This window comes from Microcaecilia unicolor, chromosome 6, assembly GCF_901765095.1.
Source record: "Microcaecilia unicolor chromosome 6, aMicUni1.1, whole genome shotgun sequence".
NCBI classification, from domain to species: domain Eukaryota; kingdom Metazoa; phylum Chordata; class Amphibia; order Gymnophiona; family Siphonopidae; genus Microcaecilia; species Microcaecilia unicolor.
The window spans coordinates 198,743,199-198,766,961 of NC_044036.1; the positions used below are offsets into that span (position 1 = coordinate 198,743,199).

The 23,763-nt window shown below is 42.4% G+C and overlaps 1 protein-coding gene across 1 annotated transcript in view; it reads left to right on the forward strand.

Annotated features, from left to right (window-relative positions):
- The window catches only part of CACNA2D2 (calcium voltage-gated channel auxiliary subunit alpha2delta 2), a 1,426,314-nt gene that overhangs the window by 813,256 nt on the left and 589,295 nt on the right, over nt 1-23,763 (forward strand). The window contains exon 4 of the mRNA XM_030206789.1: nt 2,615-2,659. Within this exon, the coding sequence (XP_030062649.1) occupies nt 2,615-2,659 (45 nt within the window). The remainder of the gene's footprint in view (nt 1-2,614; nt 2,660-23,763) is intronic.

Below are 23,763 nucleotides of genomic sequence, written 5' to 3' on the forward strand. Positions count from 1 at the left end.
GTACCTCTCTGTCTCCCTCAGCTCCACCAAGTCTGCTACTCTAGCCTCAAGAGAACGGACACGTTCTCTGAGAGTTAGGAGCTCTTTGCATCGGGCACACACACACGTGACATCTCACCAACTGGGAGATAATCATACATGCGGCACTCAGTGCAAAAGACTGGATAACACTCCTCTCGCTGCTGGACTGCTGACTCCATCTTAGTGTTTTTGAGTTTTTCAATCATTTAAAACTTGTTACAGAATTAAGGATATTAGCCTAATATAAAAGTGTCTTTTAGTTTATATAGTATGGTTTATTTAGTGTTTCTTTTTTTTTTGTTTGTTTTGTTACATTTGTACCCCACACTTTCCCACTCATGGCAGGCTCAATGTGGCTTACATGGGGCAATGGAGGGTTAAGTGACTTGCCCAGAGTCACAAGGAGCTGCCTGTGCCTGAAGTGGGAATCGAACTCAGTTCCTCAGGACCAAAGTCCACCACCCTAACCACTAGGCCACTCTTCCACTCCTTCTTAGATGGTAATGAAATATATTTAAAACACTGTAAGAGCACTCCTTGCTTGTTACTCTAATTACAATAACTGACTATAAATGAAGAGTTGTCCTAGGGGTGGGCGGGAAGACTAAAGTAGATCCTGCAGTGCCTGCTAGATTCTATCTGTTAATGCTGTAGTACAAAGTTTTTAAAACTAAGTGGAAAAGACTATGGAGATTAGTTGATAAAATTTGCTTTTTATATTTTTATTTTGCCTATCACTAACCTACAATTCCTCCTAAAGCACAAAGCAAAATAGTGTTCACTTACCAGAGAAATGTCCTCTTCTCTCAGAACTTCTCAGAAAGAAAGTTCAGTGGGACCTTTCCTCTTTATACACAGAGCCGGAAATGTTTACCATGCAGATTTTTTAAACGCCTTATACGAAGTAGTGCCAATTAGCATTGATTAAAACCACTTAAAGGCTATTATTAGTGGTTAAGGCCATTTGGCACCTCATTTAACAATTAAATTAGGCACACATTTGGCTCTGTTCTATAACATGCGCACCCAGATTTGTACGCTAGTCAAAAATGTGGATATTCAACTTTACAAAATCTGGTCCATAACCCAGTGAATATCAGGTTGATTCATAAAAATATTTGTTAAACTTCAGTGCTTAGACAGAGGATGGGATTTCTATTGACTGATCTGTCTCTATCAATCATCATGATAGATTCTGTTGCAGGCCATAGTTTCAGCTCAGTGCAGTTAGAAAGAGCTGGCTGGGAAATGTATACAGAAGGGTTCTCAGACTATGGCCCACGGGCCGGATCAGTACATAATAAGCACATAATTGTTGCCATACTGGGACAGACCGAAGGTCCATCAAGCCCAGCATCCTGTTTCCAGCAGTGGACAATCCAGGTCACAAGTACCTGGCAAGATCCCAGAATAGAGATAAAAGAAGTGGGAAAAGTAAACCAGGCTTGTCCAAAGATCCCAGAATAGTACATTTTATGCTACTTATCCTAGAAATAAGCAGTGGATTTTCCCCAAGTCCATTTTAATAATGGCTTTTATAGACTTTTCTTATAGGAAGCTATCCAATGTGGCCCATGCAACTGATTTTTCTGGACTGTCTTAGAATTTAACCCATGCAGGGGCTTTTACTTTTTTCTGTAAAGCTGACAGTAGTGATGAGAATACTGACGTGCTATTTAGAGTTCTGCCATTTTCATGCAGATACCTGAATGTGTTCTGTTATTCTTTCTCACAATCCACTTACTAGTAATTGACTCAGGTAATTTGAAATAAGCTTTTAGCATTCTCTTGCTATTGAGATACTGTACTTTTGATTTCTTTTAATGGTATTATTTGTAGTTTCCCTTCTCCGAATCGTGCAGTCTTGAATAATTATTGGCTTTCCCTCAAGGATTTTTCAGTTACTGTTCAAATTTGTTTGCTTATTTTTGGAATTAACCGATGCATTTGCAGTTGTAATTCATGGAGAACTGCATTTGGGTACAGTCAGTATTTCCTTGTCTCTAGTGGGCTTCCAATCTAAGGGAATGGGGGTTAAGTCTGAAGGAGCCTTGTTTTCCCTGGTCCTTACTCTACTGTTCTCACCGCTGTACCTTGCTTTATCCATAACTTGTTGTTTATATAGATTTACGTAGTGTGAATTTATCCTGAGGAGGAGGAAACAGCAGCTGTGTAAAGCAAAGGATAAAGTCTTATGGTTCACAGAAGACAGGATGGCTGGAGTTAATGCAGAACTGTACAAACATGGAGACAGAATAATAGGTGGTAACAGAAAATAAGAGCCACCAGGCCAAAGAGAATTGATTCCAGACGTGAATGTCACTGTATGAGCTCGTCCTCCATCATTTTCTTGGATATCTCATCTTAATAGATAACACTTTGATTGGTTCTTTGCAGCATTGTCTGTAGTCCCCAGGTTTATTCCACAAAAAAGGGCAACTGAGATAAATACAAATCAAGCAAAATGATTTTTTATTTGTTACAGTTTTCAAGAAAGACGTGAAAAACTGGCAGGACGGAAGGCTGCTGTTTGGGATTCTTTTACCCTGCTTGTATATGTGAATAACTTCTGCCTTTCTCTTTTTCTCACTAGGAAGAAGATATTGAATACTATGACTCCAAAGCGGACACAGAATATGTAAGTTACCTGCCTTTGTGCTCTTTCTCCTAAGTTTTCTTCTCTTACTCTTTCTGTGTCCTTCACATTTATTTCTCCCCTGTTTTTGTCCCTTGCCCTTTCAGTCTGTCTCCCATTTTGTTCTTGTCTCTGTAGGCTGTAATGCCCTTTATTGGGTATTTATATGTAACCCTGGTCCACCATACTCACTAGCTCGTCACGGGTCATAAGACCAGGGCCAGAAAACCCAAGAGAGTGGGAGTTTTTCTTAGTCACTTCTAGCTCGCTGAGCTGAGTGCAGGCCAGAGTCAGACTTACTCTGGTAGGCCATAGGGCAGTGGTGTAGCTACGGGGGCCTGGGCACCCCCATAATGGATTCAGGGCCCCTGATTTGGCTGGTGGGGGTCCCCAAACCCTTGCCAGGTGAAGCGTTTCTCCAGTGCTGCTCTCCTTACATTGCCTACCCTGCTTCCATCTCGTCACGTGTATATCTGGTTTTAGTGGAAATGAGCGTATGTATGTTATGTGAGGGGAAGCAGGGCAGGCAATATAAGCAGAGCAGTGCTGGATAAACGCTTTAGCTGGTGAGGGTTGGTGACCCCCACCAGCCCAGACATGTGGTTTTGCTTTAGAGAGGGGGAGCAGCAGGGAGGCAGGCTAAACTGTGACCCCTCACTTTGGGCTCTGGACCCCCTCCCCCACTTTGAGGTCTGGTTACGCCCCCACCGTAGGGTGTTGAGCCGGGAGGTGTTTTTACAGTCTCCCTCTGCTCACTTCTCTTTGTTAGTTCAGGAAGTTTTCACTCTCATGCAAGGGAGAGACTCCAGTTCAGGTTTTTATGCAGCAAACAGGAACTTTACTCAACTTCTATAACAGGCAGTTCAAATCCTTTCAGAATAAAGCCAGTTAATTTGCAATCCAACTTGATGTCTTTGTAACAATAAATCCAGTGCCAAACTCAGGGATATGGTGTAAGTCCTCTAGTTCAATTGGTAATTCCTACAACATGTTCCAACTCCCACCCAATTCTCTCTCATATAACATGCAAAAGTACTTTTTTTTTTTTTTTTTTTTTTTTTTTATTTATTTATTGAATTTTACATATTTACAAGCATAATATCTTGCATCAGGAAAAATCGGATTAACAGAAAAAGAATAATTTTTAAAGGAAAAATATAATTATTAAAGCATTATTTCTTCCAGTCCGATTTAAGTCCACTATGGGGAGTTCAAAAATTATACAAACATTGTTGAAGTAAGAAAGTAAAGGAAGTATTACAGTACAACTTGTAGGCCAGACGAATTCTGGACACTTAAACATTTATTTCAAACATTAACAACAGATGGGGTCACCACTCCACCTGTCTTCCTAGATGTTATAAACACCTCCAATTGGGATGGATCAAAAAAGGAAAATTTCTCGTTACGGTATGAAATTTGACACTTGCAGGGAAATTTAAGGAAAAAAGTAGTTCCCAGGTTAATCACTTCTTGCTTTTTTTGTAAGAATTTTCTCCGGCGCAGCTGTGTTTCCCTTGATACATCCGGGAATATATTAATTTTTAGCCCCTTAAACATTTTAATTCTATTTTTATAGAAAAGCCTCAGTATCCATTGTTTATCTGGTAATAGGGCTACAGTTGCCACCAATGTGGCTGGTAGCACTAATTCTGTATCTGAGCTTTCCAAAAGTGCAGAAACATCTAGGGGTTGAGTCTCTTGCTGCTGTAATTTCAAAGAAGGAATATAAAATATTTGTGTGAAAGGAGGCATATTTTGTTCATTTATCTGAAGAACTTGCTTTAAATACGAATTTAACATTTCTTTCGGTGCTATATTTGACATATATGGAAAATTTATAAAGCGCAAGTTATTGTTTCTGGAAAAGTTTTCCATAATTTCCGCCTTCCTTCTCAAATTTGCCAAGTCTCTTAACATTACGTTTTGAGTTTCTTGAGTTTGTTTTAAATCCTTAGCTTGATTTTCCACCTGTGACTTTAATCCTTTTATCTTATCTTGAACTTCAGCAACATCTTGCTTAAGGGTTTGTATCTGTGGTATCATAGCTTTGCCCAAATCTACAATCAAATTCCAAAGGCAATCCAGTGTAACCTCTGGGGGTTTACTTTGAAATAAGTCAAGTGAAAAAGTTCGTACCTCTGGTTGTTGTAAGGAAAGGTCTACCCCAACGGGAGAGTTCCCACCTTCTGCAGTTATTCCGGGCAGTATAGTTACTGCTCCTTCCAGATCTCCATTTGCCCTCGGTCTTCCTTCGTCCTTCTCCCCTTCCGGGTGTGGATTAGGAGACGCCGATAATGAAGGAGCAGGTCTAACTTGCCCTGGAGGTGGTGGAGGCGTTCGAGTGTCGGGGCTTAAAGAAACTTCCAGCTCTAGAGATCCCGGCGAGCCTTCAACCGCAGCAGGGATATTCAGCGAGCCGCTCACCGGCGTACTGGTGTCCTGGAGAGCCCTCTGTAAAAAGGTATCAATCGGTCCGCTTCGAGCAGGGGTACTCAGGCGTTGGTGGGCTACGGCAGCCGCCTTCCCCCGCCGCTTCGGCATTTTAGAAGAAATTATAAGGAAAAATTGCAGGAGCTCAAAAAATGCGTCTGACCTACACGGCGGCCATTTTGAACTCCACCGCAAAAGTACTTTATATACTGTAACCACTCTCATGGAGTACAATAAATATGAAAAGGAAAAAGCCTCGGCGACTTCGCCTTCACCCGTATTGAAAATCTTTCAGCGTGAAAAGGACTTAAAAAGGGTCAATTATCTTCCCAAGCACAAGAAATTGTTAAAATCCAAAGAATGTACATATTTACAGCTCTTCCTGTCCATGAAACATAATTTCTGGATGAAGCAATCTAAGGCTTTTGGACTAGACCTCCCTTCTGTCCATACTTCCAAAGGGACTACCTCTCTGGGCTACCACGTTTGGCTCCAAACAGGCTCTTTCTTGTTCCTGCTCCCAGGCTGGGATTCCCTGCTTCCCACCTGGAGCATCCTCCACTTCACGGTTAATGCTTTACTGGCAGAAACCTCCTCCTTGGTCAGCCTTAGTTTCTGGAACCCATCCAGGACACCCTCCTCCTCTCCATAAGGGTCCTGGCAGGGGTAGAGGCAAACAAAGACCTCATGCTCTCCCCAACAACAATATTTATTAACTTTGACCTCCTCCCCTACTGTTATTCAACAACCAGGAACATTTCCCTCAGCAATTTCCCACAAACACTGCCCTTGGGGCTGGGCTTCTCATATCTTCATTTGTAACCAATTCCCTCCCCCAATGACTCCAAGGAGGGGTTTCCATCAAATTAGTAATCCTCATTATATTGGGGGTTACATAGAGGAATTTTTCATAAAAGGAAGTCTCAGTGGGCCACATGTTCAGCCTCTGGCGATCAGTGTTTCATTCAATGCAGCCAGTGTTGTACCTGGAAATTCAGTCCTGACCATGTCCAGTCTCTGGCATTGAACTTCCAGGTTTACAGAGCCAGCAAAAATGTAGCCAGTTAAGTACAATCTTTAGCACTTAACCAGTTATGAAGAACCACATGTCTGCGTTTTATGTGAACATAAGAGTAGCCATACTGGGTCAGACCAATAGTCCATCCAGCCCAGTATCCTGTTTCCCAACTGTGGCCAATGCAGATCACAAGTACTACTACTACTTATCATTTCTATAGCACTACTAGACGTACGCAGCGCTGTACACTTGAACATGAAGAGACAGTCCCTGCTTGACAGAGCTTACAATCTAATTAGAATAGACAAACAGGACAAACAAGAGATAAGGGAATATTGAAGTGAGGATGATAAAATAAGGGTTCTGAACAAGTGAATAAGGGTTAGGAGTTAAAAGCAGCATCAAGAAGGTGGACTTTTAGCTTAGATTTGAAGATGGCCAGAGATGCAGCTTGATGTACTGGCTCAGGAAGTCTATTCCAGGCATATGGTGCAGCAAGATAAAAGGAACGGAGTCTGGAGTTAGCATTGGAGGAGAAGGGTGCAGATAAGAGAGATTTACCCAGTGAACGGAGTTCCCGGGGAGGAATGTAGGGAAGAAGTACCTGGCAGAAACCCAAATTGTGGCTCCATTCAATGTAGAACCCCAAAGAGTAACAAGATTCCATTCAGAATCCCAAAGAGTAGCAAGATTTTATTGTGGAATCTCAAAGAGTAGCAACATTCCATGCTACAAATCCCAGGGCTTCCCCCATGTCTGTCTCAATAACAAACTATGGACTTTTGTTCCAGGAACTTGTTCAAACTTTTTAAAACCCAGATACACTAACCACTGTTACCACATCCTCCGGCAAAGAGTTCCAGAGCTTAACTATTCGTTGAGTGAAAAAATATTTCCTCCTATTTAGTATTTCCACGTAACTTCCTTGACTGGCCCCTGAGGACCTTACGAGACTGGGAGACTGGGCGTCTAAATGGCAGATGATGTTTAATGTGAGCAAGTGCAAAGTGATGCATGTGGGAAAGAGGTACCCGAATTATAGCTACGTCATGCAAGGTTCCACGTTGGGAGTCACAGACCAAGAAAGGGATCTAGGTGTCGTCGTTGATGATACGTTGAAACCTTCTGCTCAGTGTGCTGCTGTGGCTAAGAAAGCAAATAGAATGTTAGGTATTATTAGGAAAGGAATGGAAAACAAAAATGAGGATGTTATAATGCCTTTGTATCGCTCCATGGTGCGACCGTACCTCGAATATTGTATTCAATTCTGGTCGCCGCATCTGAAAAAAGATATAGATGAATTAGAAAAGGTGCAGAGAAGGGCGACGAAAATGATAAAGGGGATCGGACGACTTCCCTATGAGGAAAGGCTAAAGCGGCTAGGGCTCTTCAGCTTGGAGAAAAGGCGGCTGAGGGGTGATATGATAGAGGTCTATAAAATAATGAGTGAAGTTGAACAGGTAGATGTGAAGCGTGTTTACGCTTTCCAAAAATACTAGGTCTAGGGGGCATGCGATGAAGCTACAATGTAGTAAATTTAAAACAAATTGGAGAAAATATTTCTTCATTCAACGTGTAATTAAACTCTGGAATTCATTGCTAGAGAATGTGGTAAAGGCAGTTAGCTTAGTGGAGTTTAAAAAAGGTTTGTACGGCTTCCTAAAGGAAAAGTCCATAGACCGGTATTAAATGGACTTGGGGAAAATCCACTATTTCTGGGATAAGCAGTATAAAATGTTTTGTACTTTTTTAGGATCTTGCCAGGTATTTGTGACCTGGATTGGCCACTGTTGGAAACAGGATCCTGGGCTTGATGGACCTTTGGTCTTTCCCAGTATTTTATTTTATTTATTTATTTGTTGCATTTGTATCCCACGTTTTCCCACCTTTTTGCAGGCTCAATGTGGCTTACATATTGCCGTTAACGGCGTTAGCCGATTCCGGTCTGAACAAATACATGGTATGAATGAATAAGGTGATGTTATGATAGATAAGGTACATGTAAGGTAGGTTTAAAAGGGGGAACTTAGAAAGATGGGGAGGAAGAGTCAGGTAATGTCCTTTACGTTCTTTGGTTGCAATTATGTACTTATGGTTCTATTTATGCGGTTATCTTAACCGGCTAAGTGCTGACTCCACCCCAAAACACCTCCAAACAGCCAGTTTTGGCTTGGACGCTATTTGGTTAAGTGCCGTGGAAAATGCCCCATTAGCCCTAGACAGGCAATTTAAATCATTCTGAATATTTGGCCCAATGAATCTGTGTGCTGTTAGGGATAATTCCTGCATTATAATTTATCCAGCGAATAGTATCACTTTGCAAAGGGTCCAGCTTCTTCAAGAACAACAGACCCATCTCTTCCTGCCTTATGGTTTCTGTTTCTCATTCTCCTTTCCTCCTTTTTTTATTCCTCTGGTTTATTTTTTTCTTGTCTCCAACAAAAAAAAAAGAAAAATCCCAGGCTGTTCTGCTATTTGCAGCTGTGTACTGGGAACGTGGCCTCTGTGGCAGCAGTTAATAACATCACATACCAAAGTAGCATATTCACTCTCAACAACAATTTAAGCATCAATCAAATCAGCTATAATGCAAATGTCCCATGTGCAAAGCAGATAATGACCTGAGATGTTCTCCGAAAATGTATTCCAAATGTCCAACATCTTACATGTCTAATAAGCAGTGGAAGTTTATTCTGAGCCTTGAAAAGCCGGTGTTCAGAACAAGCAAAATACCAGTGAGGAACAAAGATTCATTTATTTGGATTTTGCTCAATCCTTTTTCAGGTGTAGCTCACAATCTAAACTTGTCACTGAGGCAGTGGATGTTTAAGTGATTTGCTCAAGATCACAAGGAGCAGCAGCGGGATTTGAACCTGGCTTTGCTGGTTGTCTGCCTGGTGCTCTAAGCACTTGGCTACTCTTCCATTTTTTTCTATCTTTATTTTGTTTTATTTTTATGGTCATACCGGTGGTGATATGTATATGATGCAATTCTCCCAAACTCTGTTTCCTAAGAGTCTACTGCATTGGTCTTAAAACCCCCTATAAGTGTATTTACTTTTGTCATAGAAACGGAGGGATCTGTGATTAAAATGTAAGTGTTGGTGAAAAATAGTTTCCATTTGCATGCATATTCTACTTCTCTGTTGAGGTTGAGTTCTGATATATGTACAGCTGAAGGTTGTACCAAGCTTTGCCACAGGGCTATAGTTCAGTATTCCAACATGTACATTGTAACAGAGCTTGATCTTCACTGGATTTAAAGACAATTTGATTAATCTTAATTTGAAATTCATACGTATCCTGGTTTATACAGTTCTCAAATACTCACGTATCTTCACTTACACAAACACATCCAGTGAATTGTTGCTTAAAGAAGAAATTGATGTGGCTCTATGTTAGAATGGTAGGAAGTTCTCCATGCTTTAACTGGAGTTTCAGAGGCCCTTTTACTATGCCGCATAAGCGTCTGTGCATGCCCAATGCACGCCAAAATGGAGTTACAGCCCAGCTACTGTGTGGCTCTTGCGGTAATTTCATTTTTGGCACATGTCCAATACGTGCTTCTGCAAAATTATTTTTATTTTCAGACATGCGTATCGGACGTGCATCGTTCTCCTATTTCCTCAACCCCTCCGTCCTTTTCCTCCTTTTCTGAAGTCACTAATGAAGAAACATCACATCTTCTCTCCTCCTCAAAACGAACTACCTGTTCCTCTGATCCCATTCCTCCCACCTTCTTAACACCATCTCTCCTACTCTCACCCCTTTTATCTGTCATATCCTCAACCTCTCTCTTTCCAGTGCAACCGTTCCTGATGCCTTCAAACATTCTGTGGTCACACTGCTCCTGAAGAAGCCTTCACTTGACCCTACCTGTCTACTACTACTACTAACATTTATATAGCGCTACCAGCTGCACGCAGCGCTGAACACTTGACTTAGGGAGCTTACAATCTAAGTAAAACAGACAAACAAGACATTACAGGCAAGGGAATTACAGGGTAAGGAGGAGGGCAAGTGAGTAACGGTTAAGGGCCAAAGGCAGTAGTGAAAAGGTGAGTTTTCAACATAGATTTAAAAACAGGTAGAGATGGAGCTAGGTGTATGGGTTCAGGAAGACGGTTCCAGGCATAAGGTGCCGCAAGATAAAAGGAACGAAGTCTGGAGTTAGCGGTGGAGGAGAAGGGGGACGACAAGAGAAATTTGTTCAGAGAGCGGAGTTGACGGGGAGGAGTGTAGGGAGAAATGAGAGAGGAGAGGTAGTGAGGAGTCGTAGAGTGGATGCATTTAAATGTCAGTAAGAGGAGTTTGAATTGTATATGGAAGCGGATAGGGAGCCAGTGAAGTGATTTGAGGAGTGGGCTAGTGTGGGCATAGCGATTTTGGCGAAAAATAAGTCGAGCTGCAGAATTCTGGACAGATTGGAGAGGAGAAAGATGATTGAGTGGAAGACCAGTGAGAAGTAAATTGCAATAGTCCAAGCGAGAAGTAATAAGGGTGTGAATAAGGGTTCTGGTGGCGTATTCAGAAAGGAAAGGGCGAATTTTGCTAATGTTGAAGATAAAGAAGCGACAGGTTTTGGCGATTTGTTGAATATGGGCAGAGAAGGAGAGAGAGGAATCGAACATGAGTCCAAGGTTACGAGCTGAGGAGACAGGAAGGATATGAGAGCCATTAACATAGATAGAGAATGGGGGGAAAATAAGAAGCTCAGTTTTAGCCATGTTTAATTTGAGACGGCATTGAGACATCCAGGTAGCAATGTCAGACAAGCAGGCAGAGATTTTGTCCTGGATTAAGGTTGAGATTTCAGGGGTGGAGATGTAGATCTGAGATTCATCAGCGTAAAGATGGCAGTTAAACCCATAGGATGAGATCAGGGCACCAAGGGAAGAGGTATAGATGGAGAAAAGGAGTGGTCCAAGGACAGAACCCTGAGGCACACCTACTGAAAGCGGAAGGGAAGTTGAAGAGGATCCACCAGAGTGAACACTGCAAGTATGGAGTGAGAGGTAGGAAGAGAACCAGGAAAGAACAGGGCCCTGGAATCCAAGCGAGGACAGCGTATCGAGGAGTAAGGTGTGGTCAACAGTGTCGAAAGAAGGATGAGGATGGAATAGAGACCTCTGGATTTAGCCAGAAGCAGATCATTAGAAACTTTAGCAAGTCCTTCCAACTATCGACTCACCTCCCTCCTCCTTCCTTTCCAAATTACTTGAACGCACCGTTCAGCGCCGCTGCCTTGACTTTCTCTCATCTCAAGCTGTTCTTGACCTACTCCAATCTGGCTTTCACCCTCTTCATTCAACTGAAACTGCACTTACTAAAGTTTCCAATGATCCGTTGCTGGCCAAATCCAAAGGTCTCTATTCTATCTTCATCCTTCTCAATCTATCTGCCGCTTTCGACACTGTTTATAACAACCTACTCCTTGATACACTGTCTTCATTTGGATTCCAGGGCTCTGTTCTTTCCTGGTTCTCCTCCTACCTCTCGCTTCGCACCTTTAGTGTACACTCTTGTGGATCCTCTTCCACTTCTATCCCTCTACCAATCGGTGTGCCTCAGGGTTCTGTTCTCAGTCGTCTCCTGTTCTCGATCTACACTTCATCCCTTGGCTTTCAATACCATCTCTATGCTGATGACTCCCAAATCTACCTCTCTACCCCTGAAATCTCAACCAGCATCCAGACCAATGTTTCAGCCTGCCTATCTGATATTGCTGCCTGGATGTCTCAACGTCATCTGAAACTTCACATGGCCAAAACCAAGCTTATCATCTTTCCCCCTAAACCTACCTCTCCTCTCCCCCCTTTCTCTATTTCTGTAGATAGCACTAACATTCTCCCTGTCTCATCAGCTCGTAACCTTGGGGTTATCTTTGATTCCTCTCTCTCCTTCTGTGCTCACATTCAGCAGATTGCCAAAACCTGTCGTTTCTTTCTCTATAACATCAGCAAAATCCGTCCCTTCATCTCTAAGCACTCTACCAGAACCCTTATCCACACTCTTATCACCTCTCGTCTTGATTATTGTAACCTGCTTCTCACCAGCCTCCCTCTTAGCCATCTCTCTCCTCTTCAATCAGTCCAAAACTCTGCTGCGCGACTCATTTTCCGCCAAAGTCGCTATGCTCATATTAGCCCTCTCCTTAAGTCACTTCACTGGCTCCCTATCTGTTTCCATATTCAATTCAAACTTCTCTTATTGACCTATAAGTGCATTCACTCTGCTGCTCCCCAATACCTCTCCACTCTTGTCTCTCCCTATGCCCCCCCTTGGGCACTCCGTTCTGTAGATAAATCTCTCTTATCTGTGCCCTTCTCCTCTACTGCTAATTCCAGACTCCGTTCCTTTTATCTTGCTGCACCTCACGCCTGGAATAGACTACCCGAGCCTGTATGTCTAGCCCTGTCTTTGGCCGTTTTCAAGTGCAAATTAAAGCCCACCTCTTTACCAGTGCTTTTGACTCCTAACCACTACTCACTTGCCCTGTCCTTTTATCCTCACCTCTTTATTCCTTTACCTTATTGCTCTGTCTATTTACCTGTTTTATCTAGATTGTAAGCTCTTCGAGCAGGGACTGTCTTTCTGTGTATGGTGTACAGCGCTGCGTATGCCTTGTAGCGCTATAGAAATGATAAGTAGTAGTAGGTCATTACCGCCAGTTACTGCGTGAGTCTTTACTGCTAGGTCAATGGCTTGCGGTGAGTTCGCAGACCCAAAATGGAAGCGCAGCAATTTTGAGTTTGCCGCATGTCCATTTTTGGCAAAACATTTTTTAAAAAAGGCCTTTTTTATAGTTGTGCTGAAAAATGGATTGGTGAGTGCCCAAAACCCACACCTACACTACCGCAAGCCATGGTTCAGTGCACCTTAGTAAAGGGACCCCTCAGACATTTGAACCCCATATCCAGGTCTCTGAAAGGGTTTCTAGTTTAAGCACTGTAGCTTCAGGGCTGCCTCCGTGCTGTGATATTCCTGTAATGAAAGTTTGAGATAGCTGGGAAGAGAAGAGTAGCATCCCCGGCCCCTTCCACACCTCCGTCCCTCCCCCTCTTCCTCCTCCCTAGGCGTTCTCTCCTTTATTTTATTAACTTGCTCAATTTGACGTACCCCCAAATTCTATAAATGGCACCTAAAGTTAGGAGTGCAAACGTGTACCCAGTTATCAAATAGAATGAGTTATGCGCATTAATTAGAATGTACATGCAGAACTGTCTAATCGTATTCTGCAATGTGGTGCGCGTAAATTCAAAGTCATGTCGTTGAAAAGTGGGTGTGGTCATGAGCGTGGAATGGGTGTTTATTAAATCAGTACTTTTGTTCTGTTTTCACTGAAGAAAATCCTGGCGAAGGACCACGATTGACTGGCATATGAGAATGAAGCTGATATAGCACCGTTCACAGAAGAGAGAGTGTGTATGAACAACTTGAAAATCTAAAGGTGGACAATGCCATGGGACTGGATGGGATCCACCCCAGGATATTGAGGGAGCTCAGAGAGCTTCTGGCAGGTTCTCTTAAAGATTTGTTTAATAAATCCTTGGAGACGGGAAAGGTTCCATGGCATTGGAGAACAGCGAATGTGGTCCCCTCTTCACAAAAGTGGTGATAGGGAAGAAGCTGGCCGGTAAGCCTCACTTCGGTTATTGGAAAAGTAATGGAAGCGATGCTGAAGGAAAGGATAGTGAATTTCCTGGAAGCCAATAAGTTGCAAGATCCGAGACAACATGTTTTTTTACCAAAGGTAAATCGTGTCAAACGAATCTCATTGAATTCTTTGACTGGGTGACAAGAGAATTGAATCAGGAACGTGCTATAGATGTAATCTACTTAGATTTCAGCAAAGCTTTTGACATGGTTCCCCACAGGAGGCTCTTGAATAAACTAGACAGGCTGAAGATAGGACCCAACATGGTGAACTGGATTAGGAACTGGTTGACTGACAGACGCCAGAGGGTGGCGGTTAATGGAATTCATTTGGATGAGGGAAAGGTGAGTAGTGGAGTGCCTCAGGGATCGGTGCTGGGGCCAGTTCTGTTCAATATATTTGTGAATGACATTGCCGAAGGGTTAGAAGGTAAAGTTTGCCTTTTTGCGGATGATACCAAGGTTTGTAAGAGTCGACACCCCGGAGGGAGTGGAAAACATGAAAAAGGATCTGCAGAAGCTAGAAGAATGGTCTAATGTTTGGCAATTAAAATTCAATGCAAAGAAATGCAAAGTGATGCACTTAGGGAGTAGAAATCCACGGGAGATGTATGTGTTAGGCGGTGAGAGTCTGATATCTACAGACAGGGAGAGGGATCTTGGGGTGATAGTATCTGAAGGCGATGAAACAGTGTGACAAGGCAGTGGCTGTAGCCAGAAGGTTGCTAGGCTGTATAGAGAGAGGTGTGATTAGCAGAAGAAAGGAGGTGTTGATGTCCCTGTACAAGTTGTTGGAGTATTGTGTTCAGTTTTGGAGGCCGTATCTTGCTAAGGATGTAAAAAAAATAGAAGCGGTGCAAAGAAAGCTACAAAAATTGTATGGGATTTGTGTTACAAGACATATGAGGAGAGACTTGCTGACCTGAACATTTATGCCCTGGAGGAAAGGAGAAACAGGGGTGATATGATACAGATGTTCAAATATTTGAAAGGTATTAATCTGCAAACAAACCTTTTCCGGAGATGGGAAGGTGGTAGAACTAGAAGACATGAAATGAGGTTGAAGGGGGGCAGACTCAAGAAAAATGTCAGGAAGTATTTTTTCACGGAGAGAGTGGTGGATACTTGGAATGCCCTCCCGCGGGAGGTGGTGGAGATGAAAACGGTAACAGAATTCAAATAATGCGTGGGATAAACATAAAGGAATCCTGCTCAGAAGGAATGGATCCTCAGAAGCTTAGCTGAGATTGGGTGGCAGAGCAGATGGGAGGAGGCGGGGCTAGTGCTGGGCTGACTTCTACGGCCTGTGCCCTGAAAATGACAGATACAAATCAAGGCCAGGTATACATATAAAGTAGCACATATGAGTTTATCTTGTTGGGCAGACTGGATGAACCGTACAGGTCTTTCTCTGCCGTCATCCACATTGTTATAGAATACACCCAGTCTGCACATAATTTAGGCATTGGCATTTACATCAACTTTTACTTGGTATAACTGCCCGTGACTAAATTTAGTCACACGGAGCAACACTCAGCAGAAACACTGTGCAGAAATTTAGGCATGTTTTATAGAATACTGTTAGGTGAATTTCATTTTGACACCGATTTTTTAGGTGTGATAAATAGAATCTAAGTGCCTAAATTCTGTCATGCACAACTGCAAAGGAGACATTAATGTGTGTGTGTGTGTGTGGGGGGGGGGGGGGGGGGGGATCTTCACTTTATAGAATAGTTGCATTTACATGTCCAACTGCTGATTTTAGGCGCCATTATTTACACCAGCCAGATGTGGTGCCTTAAGTTTGGCGCATAACTGCAGACTTATGTGCGCATCCTAGAACACATTTGGTGCAACTCTGCTGCTATAAAACTGCTTAGCACCCAGTTTTTTTGCGCTAACATATAGCACCATTTATAGAGTCCCCCCTCCCCCTTAGTATGCAAAGTTGCAAACGTAAGGATATAGGATAGTGACCATTATGGGATGAATTCTAAATATGGCGCCAAAAAAGTGCTTTTCTATAAGCCATACTTAAAGTTAGGCCTGGTTTATAGAATAGCACTTACACCTGGGAATCGTGCCTAACTTTAGGAGCGGCCATTTGCATCTATTGAAACATGGTACAAATGTGCACACCTAAATTATTCTACAACAATGTGTGGGAATGCTAGGAAAGCCCCTGTTCCGTCCATGACCCTCCCTTTTCCGCACCCTTTTTCTTACTTGAGCATAAAATTTAGGTGTGGATCCTGCGCCTAAATTTTGTTAATATATGGCCTGGTTTTAGATCTACCACTGGAATTGTGATGGACAAAGCCACAGAGCCAAAAACATCTGAAAAAGTACTGATTAGGCCAAACAAGTAACAAATGAATTAATATTTGAGAATCTGCAAAAAGCAGGTCTGAACAATGAGTCTTAACACAAACAGGTACAATATGCAAATAAAATGTAGCACCTGTAATGAAAGAATGATGGATAAAATGGAAAAAAATGTGGCTCTCAAAATGGGGCTTATTTTTTATATTAATGTATAAAATGATACAGAGATCAGAAGATTCTGAATTGTTTTTCTTACTTCCATTGTCACCCAGTCCCATGGGGGTCTGGTCTGGGCAGGCATCAACAGCCGCAATTCGAAACTAATTCCCATAACTACTGCTTTCTGTCTTTCTGGATCTAGGTATATTCTGGGCCATTTATGTTCCCACATATAGTCTGTTAGAATCTATCAGTATTTTATGCACCAAATGAGTGTCTGGTGTGTGTTTAGTTTTGTTTAGTTAGTAAAATAAGGAATACTTGAAAATAAAGACAGAAATAGATTTTAGATAGAAAGATATTTATTCTTACCAATGTTTCAATTCAGTACAGACATCGGACAGATTCTGGGTTCAATAGCACAGCGCTCCGCCGTCTGAGAAGTGCTGAGGACGACTTCTCAAATTAAGCCAAAATCTCTCTTCTTTTATACACTTACCTCTCCATAGAAGTCTATGGAGGGGTACATTTTTGTCAGTTATTTCTCAATTTCTGCGGTTATACTTTCGCGTCCTGCCATCTGTGCATTTGTACCCAGCTCCTTCCGTTCCATCTATTTCAACAGGTTGCCACATTTTCCGGTTATGTCAACATGTTTTTAGAACAACCTGTTTTTGCGGTTACTAACATAATTTTCTGTTGAGATACCAGTTTCACATAATGTTTTTGCAACACCTCTCATCACATCTTCTGATCTCTGTATCATTTTATACATTAATATAAAAAATAAGCCCCATTTTGAGAGCCACATTTTTTTCCATTTTATCCATCATTCTTTCATTACAGGTGCTACATTTTATTTGCATATTGTACCTGTTTGTGTTAAGACTCATTGTTCAGACCTGCTTTTTGCAGATTCTCAAATATTAATTCATTTGTTACTTGTTTGGCCTAATCAGTACTTTTTCAGATGTTTTTGGCTCTGTGGCTTTGTCCATCACAATTCCAGTGGTAGATCTAAAACCAGGCCATATATTAACATTCCCCTCTTCACCCTATCCCATAGGGTGACACCAGGGTTAATGTACCATGGTACCATCCATTCCAGAAGGTATCCTACAAGGCCATCAAATTTTCTGTGTCTCAATGCAAACCGGTACAGTCTGAATTCTTTGGTTTCAGATTACCATCCTGGCACCACTTCAATTATTTCTATCCTTCCTACTTATCTATATCTATGGTTATACAAAAACTTATAGTTACTATACTTCTACCCTTTAATATGCAGATTCTATCTTATTCTTACCTATTTTATCATTAATTCTTTGGTTATATACTGATCATATCTTATCTTATAAAGCTTTATATGGTTATATTGCATCCCTGTGTGTGCTATTACCTGATTATACAAATGCAGACATCTCTCTAGTGTCTCTAGCAGTTGCATAGCGATTGGTCCTTCTCAGAGGGAGATAGTCCAATGTGTCATCTCCTGTGGTGTTGGGAAGGAGATTTTCGTACAGGACATATTGTCCTGCTGTTGTCTTTTTCGTGATTGCGGTTTCAATTAAGCGTTCTACTAAGCCTCTAGCACAAGGGATTATGCAACACCCTACTAGCACAAAAATTGCTACCACTATGATTATAGTTGTGGCTGCTGAAATGATAAATGTCTTCCATTTACCAAAAGCTTTATCCATCCAACCGGTCCAGGATGTATCAACGCCAGAGTTTTCTGCCAACTCTTGTGACAGTGAGGTTAAGCCTTCCAAAGCTCTGGTGATTGATCCATCTGGAGCTGTATTGTTGGGGATAAAGGTGCAACACTGTGTACCTATCTTTTGGCACACCCCGCCATCCGCTGCTAGAAGTTGGTCAAGAACTAATCTATTTTCCAACGTCATCCTGCTGGTGGCGTCTAATTGTGTTGCAATTCCTTTAACTGCGTCCCTAGTGTAGTTCACAAATCTCTGCTGGTTGTAATATATATAATTAATCCAATCTACGTTCTTATTGATAGTAGCCCACCAAAAGAAGGTAGATTCGAATCCTGCAGCTATTTGGTTTCTGGCTTTGAACTCATCCGGGACCCCTCTTGGAACACCAATAGCATCTATATAGACCCGATCATCAAAAGATCCAGGCATTGCATCTCTCTTCACTCGTGAGGAAGAGCTGCTGTGAGGAGGGAGTAAGGATGCTATTATGATTGGAATTACCAATTTTACTAAGGCACATCTGCCTTTCCACCGTATGTGAAGTGTATGGTGGATAGTATGGGCTCCACAGTACCACCATATGTCTGCTCTAGCTTGTGAAAAGTTTGTGAGATTAAGATTTCGCAGACTATTTTTTCCTAAGGTTGTGTTACAATTAGTCAAATTTCCTAAAAACCGTGTATTTTTCCCCTCATATCGTTCTATACATGTATGATATCTGGTAGCAGGATCTGGAATCCTGAATGCATGTGGAACCCTCATCCGAGGGGGCAAGTAGGGGTGATGCTTGTCAAGATGCTGACAAGACTGATTGACTTTTTCTTTTACCTGCAATAATTCTAACATACACCAAAAACCCTCTGGATCATTGTGGAGATCTAAAGGGAAAGGAACTAGCGTTGGTTCTGCTCTTGCATGGGAACAAAAATAACAATTAGAGACATTCAAGCTCTTTGTAGTATAATGTGCCCATTCGAGCCATAGATTTGTTTCTCCAAATCCTGTTTCTAATGCTATTAAATCTTTGGAATTATTAATTGGCACGATCTGGTAAGGAATTTTTACTTCTGGGATCTTTGTTGGCATCAAAGGATTCTTTGTTGATTGGGCTGGGGGTGGAACAATCTTGAACGTTCCAACCGGATCTCTACCTGTGGCATCAATTCCTATGGAATAAGTTCTGTATGTAGTGGATGTTACTCCTCTGAAAGTGATAGCCACTTGGTTACATTTGGTCATTGGACAGAGGCCATTCACTCGCACTTTCATGATAGAAATGCTGTTTTTGAGATCTGGAATCTCACTACCTGAGTAGGGGACCCATGAACCTGTATACCACCATACTTGTGCCCAACTTCCGCAATTGGAGAAGGGACACAGGTATACCTCAAAAGCTGACAAGTATTGCTGTACAGGATGTGCCCCACACATTGTGTAAGCACAGACATCAAGGGTTATTGTGGTTGTGTCCGTGGTGGTGGGTAATGCTACTTCGTAAATGGTAATGAATCGTTTTAGAAAACTTTCTAGTTGCTGTGTTCCTTGTATCATGGGTATGGTGTGCACACACAACAGGAGGAAGACTAAGGACTTCATGTTGGTAGTTTTCATGGTTAAATGTAAGATCTGGATTGTACCAAAGGTAATTGGCGGTTAATGAAAATGAGTAACACAATAAATCCTAGGGTCTTAACCAGAACTGTAATTGCTATGATTAAAATTCCTAGGTATACCAAAGCTTGATATATCATAAGGAAGAATTTGGGTTAGGTTGGTACATTCTAATAACTGGGTAGGGTGGGTAAATTCTAATAGCTCCTCTTTCAGGAGTGTCGGGGATAACAAAAAGACTGTATACTTCCAAAGGTCCCAATCCAACCTCTCTAATGAACACAAAGGGTATCCAATCAGTGCCCAGTACGGCGTATGTGATAATCCAAAAATCTACAACGTCACCAGTTTCTGGTCTTATTAGGAGGTCGTCGGTTTGTTCTATTTGCAAACCTAAGGTTCCTCCAAACAATATCACAGTGTCTGTAACCGTTCGGCTAGGACCTAGTGTCCAATTCTCAAACAAAGGTTCACACAATGTCAGATATCGGGTGAAGGGGTCCCAATTGGGATCGTCTTCTGGAGCTGGGTCCCAATGAGGATGTATTAACTCTCTTAGATCAAAAAGGTACTCTGGGGGTTCAGGGATTAAGTGTACACCTATACTAAAAGGCGATGGTGGGGGAGAATCAGGTGGAGAGGGCGGGTTATCTGGTAAATTCTGGGACATATATTGATGGTTACTTAAGGATGATGAGCTATCTGGGAGGTCGAGTGGCTGGGACGGTGATGTTTGGAGTGGCTAAAGTAGTATTCGTGGGAGGAGGAGCGTCACTAGGAGGAACCAGAGAATAAGGAGGAGGGGTGGGTCGTAATTCAAGCAAGGTAATATTATCCTCAAAAGTAGTTGTAAGATTGGGGACAATATGGACCGAGCTACTGATATTATTGGGAACAGTTGTAGAATGCAAAACAGGAGAATCAGTGAGGACAGGAGTAGTCGCAGAGGTTTCAATAGGCTCTGGAGGATTGCCAGTTGAAAAGTCTGTCGTGGCAGATGTATCTGCCCAGGGGGTGGGATGACTGGTGGCAGTGGAACCTATCTTTGAGGTCGTCGGGGGGGATCTGTATCCAAACAGGCGTGTAAATGCGGTGTATTGTTGGGGCTCTGTGTAGGCTGCTGTAGTAGGTGATGGAGCAGGAGTAGATGTAAGTACCGAAGTAGTTACAAGTACTGCTGGAGTAGTTGCAAGTACAGAAGTAGTTGCAAGTACTGCTGGGGTAGTTACAAGTACCGAGGTAGTTGCAAGTACCGTGGCGTTTCCGGCTGGCAAGGTAATGTTGCCAGTGGGAAAGGCAGTAAGTGTGATCCAAAGATCCAGGAGGTTACTGTCAGCAGTATAGGTAAACAGGGTAGTGAAAAACAAAACCAAACCTATACAAAGTAGGATGATGCACACGAGTCCAACAGCAAACAATCGAGCAGATGGAAAGCAGAAGAAGAGGGTGTATTGATGTAACACCGTCACTGCTGCTGAGACAACGCTCGGACGGGTGCTGATTCCGTCCGTGTCGTCAGGATTGGTGTCACCTTCCAAATAAGTGTCGTCGAAGTCGTTCGACCAATGGGAATTGGTTTCAGATACCTGCTCAGAGTGACACTTATCAACAGGGTAAAGTCCAATGTCCAGTGGGTCTGGTGGATCAGGTTCCTTGATATTGTCGAGGGCAGCAAGGTTCTCAGCAGTTGGTTCCCTGCGGAGACTCTTACCAGCGGGGGAGGGTGGTGGTATCAACACTTTCACAGGAGTGGTTGGGAAAGGTGGTATTGGAATAGGAACTTTATGTAGAGAAATAGTCTGTAAGGGAATGAGTTCTTCTGGAGTGAAAATCGGCGGAAATTGCTGTGGCATTTATCTGACTTGATTCGGGAAGTACAAATGTAGAATGTCAAGCAGCCCAAGGAGGACGAAAACGAGGTCAAACAAAACAGTAAAAAAACAATTTACATGTGTAAATTCCAATTAGCACGAATTGGCTTGTTCAATTAAATTGTTCATGCATATACAAAAATAACACAAAAAAGAACAAAATGACCTACAGGACTGGAACTATCAAGAGATCTTTAATAGAAAAACCTGACAAGGACCGTGTTTCGACGAACAAACGCCTGTGTCAGGGGTCACTGGAGTAAAATTGCTCAAATAAATCATAGATATAACTTATCTTCAGTTAAGAAAGCAAAGGTCCAGTCAAGCTCTGCTTGACAGGACCTTTGCTTTCCTATCTGAAGATAAGTTATATTTGTGATATATTTGAGCAATTTTACTCCAATTGACCCCTGATGCAGGTGTTTTCTACACCGAAATCTGGCCCGTGCTGGGTCTCTTTATTAAAGATGTCTTGATTGTTCCAGTCCCGAAGGCCTTTTTGTGTGTTTTTGACCCTCTCTTCTGTTACCTTGCATATACAAAGTTACCCGTGGGAGAATGGGATGTAAGGAAGGAAAGTCTGGGGGCTGATAGTTTATGTTCAATGCAAGAAGCTACTGTTACATTTACCTTGTGCAATGCATCTTCTGAGGCTCAAGCAACTATCTCGATGTCTCATTCCAACATGCTCATTGCTACAGACCCAGTTTTACCCATCACAAAGCCTGAAACAGGTGCTGCCTCAATTGTAGCTGCTGTCTTCTCTTTCCAAAGGGAGAGAAAGAGAATTTAAACAAATAAAAACAACATGGAAGTTCTAAAATTAAAGCTGGAATCTGAAATTCAAATGAAGAGCTAACCTTTAATTAGACACCACTTCTAATCTATCAGCCTCCACCCTCCCCCACCCACCCACCCCCGTTTCTCCCATGGCCGCCGTTCTGTAATTTTAGCAATCAGCATGTTAAATATAAATAGAGAATTCAATTTCTTTTCTAGTTTCTCATCTCTCTCCAGAGGAGGGTTCTGACTTCAGCGGCTACTGGAGCTTCATTTATCCTCCCAGCTTGAAAATATATTTTCCTCACTTCACTTCAAGAAATGTAGTCCAAAATACTCCAGAATAAAATCTGCCTTATGACCAGCAGGCTTGATGCACATGATTATGCTCTATGGACCTGTTGTGGTGACATGTATAAGGAATGTGCAGAAATTACCTCATTCCTAGGATTATCACAAAGGAGTTTCTTATCAAATGGAACCAGTGATGGTGAATTAAAGAAGTGTTAGCTGTCCCATAACCTGCTTTGATACCAGTAAATAGACAACTTCATTTTGCAGTCCGTCCCAAATTTCTGCCCTGATCGTCGGCACTTTGCAGACAGTGTATAATATTTGAGTGCACGTGCGTGCATTGTGCATACGCTCTCACAAAGACTCCACCCTCCTTGCACATTGTGTGCTCTCTTTCAAAAGAATGTGCACTCAGTGACTCTGCTCTCGTGACGAAATAATGGCCAAGCAAAAATGGATAAAAAGAGCATTCCCTGAAATAGCAATGAACATTTTCTGGCTGCCCTTCCTTATTTTAAAAGGGAAACTAGCTGCCGACTCTCTTTTATTGAATACTAGTAAAAAAAGGCCTGTTTCTGAGACAAATGAAACGGGCGCTAGCAAGGTTTTCCTCGGAGTGTGTATGTTTGAGAGAGTGTATGTGAGAGTGACTGTGTGTGAGAGAGAGAGAGTGAATATGTGAGTGTGTGTGTGTGTGAGAGAGAGAGAATGAGTCTAGATGCGAGTGTGTGTGTGAGAATGAGAGTGTGTGCAAGTGTGTATGTGAGACAGTGTGAGAGAGAGAGTGTGTGTTTCACACAGATACAGTGTGTGCGAGAGAGAGAGTGTGTGTGAGACACAGACTCTCTGTGAGACTGAGTGTATGAGACCAAGAGAGTGTGTGAGTGACTGTGTGATACATAGAGAGTGAGTGTGATACAGTGTGAGACATAGAGTGTGTGAGAGACAGTGTGTGTGTGAGAGAGAGAGAGAGAGAGAGAGAAAGACATTGTGAGAGAGAGTGTGTGTGTGAGAGAGAGTGTGTGTGACAGAGATACCCCCCCCCTCTCTGGTGTCAGGCCCCTCCTCTCTCTCTCTGGTGTCTGAGCGTTACTGTGCAGGATGCTGAGCTCTGGCTGTGCTTCAAGGAACTGACCAATCCTATTTAATAGAATGCACCGCCAACATTCTGAAGCCGAGAAATCTTGTGTGGTTGGTCACTTCTGCTTGTGACGAACCCGGAAGTATGTGATGTCAATTCAG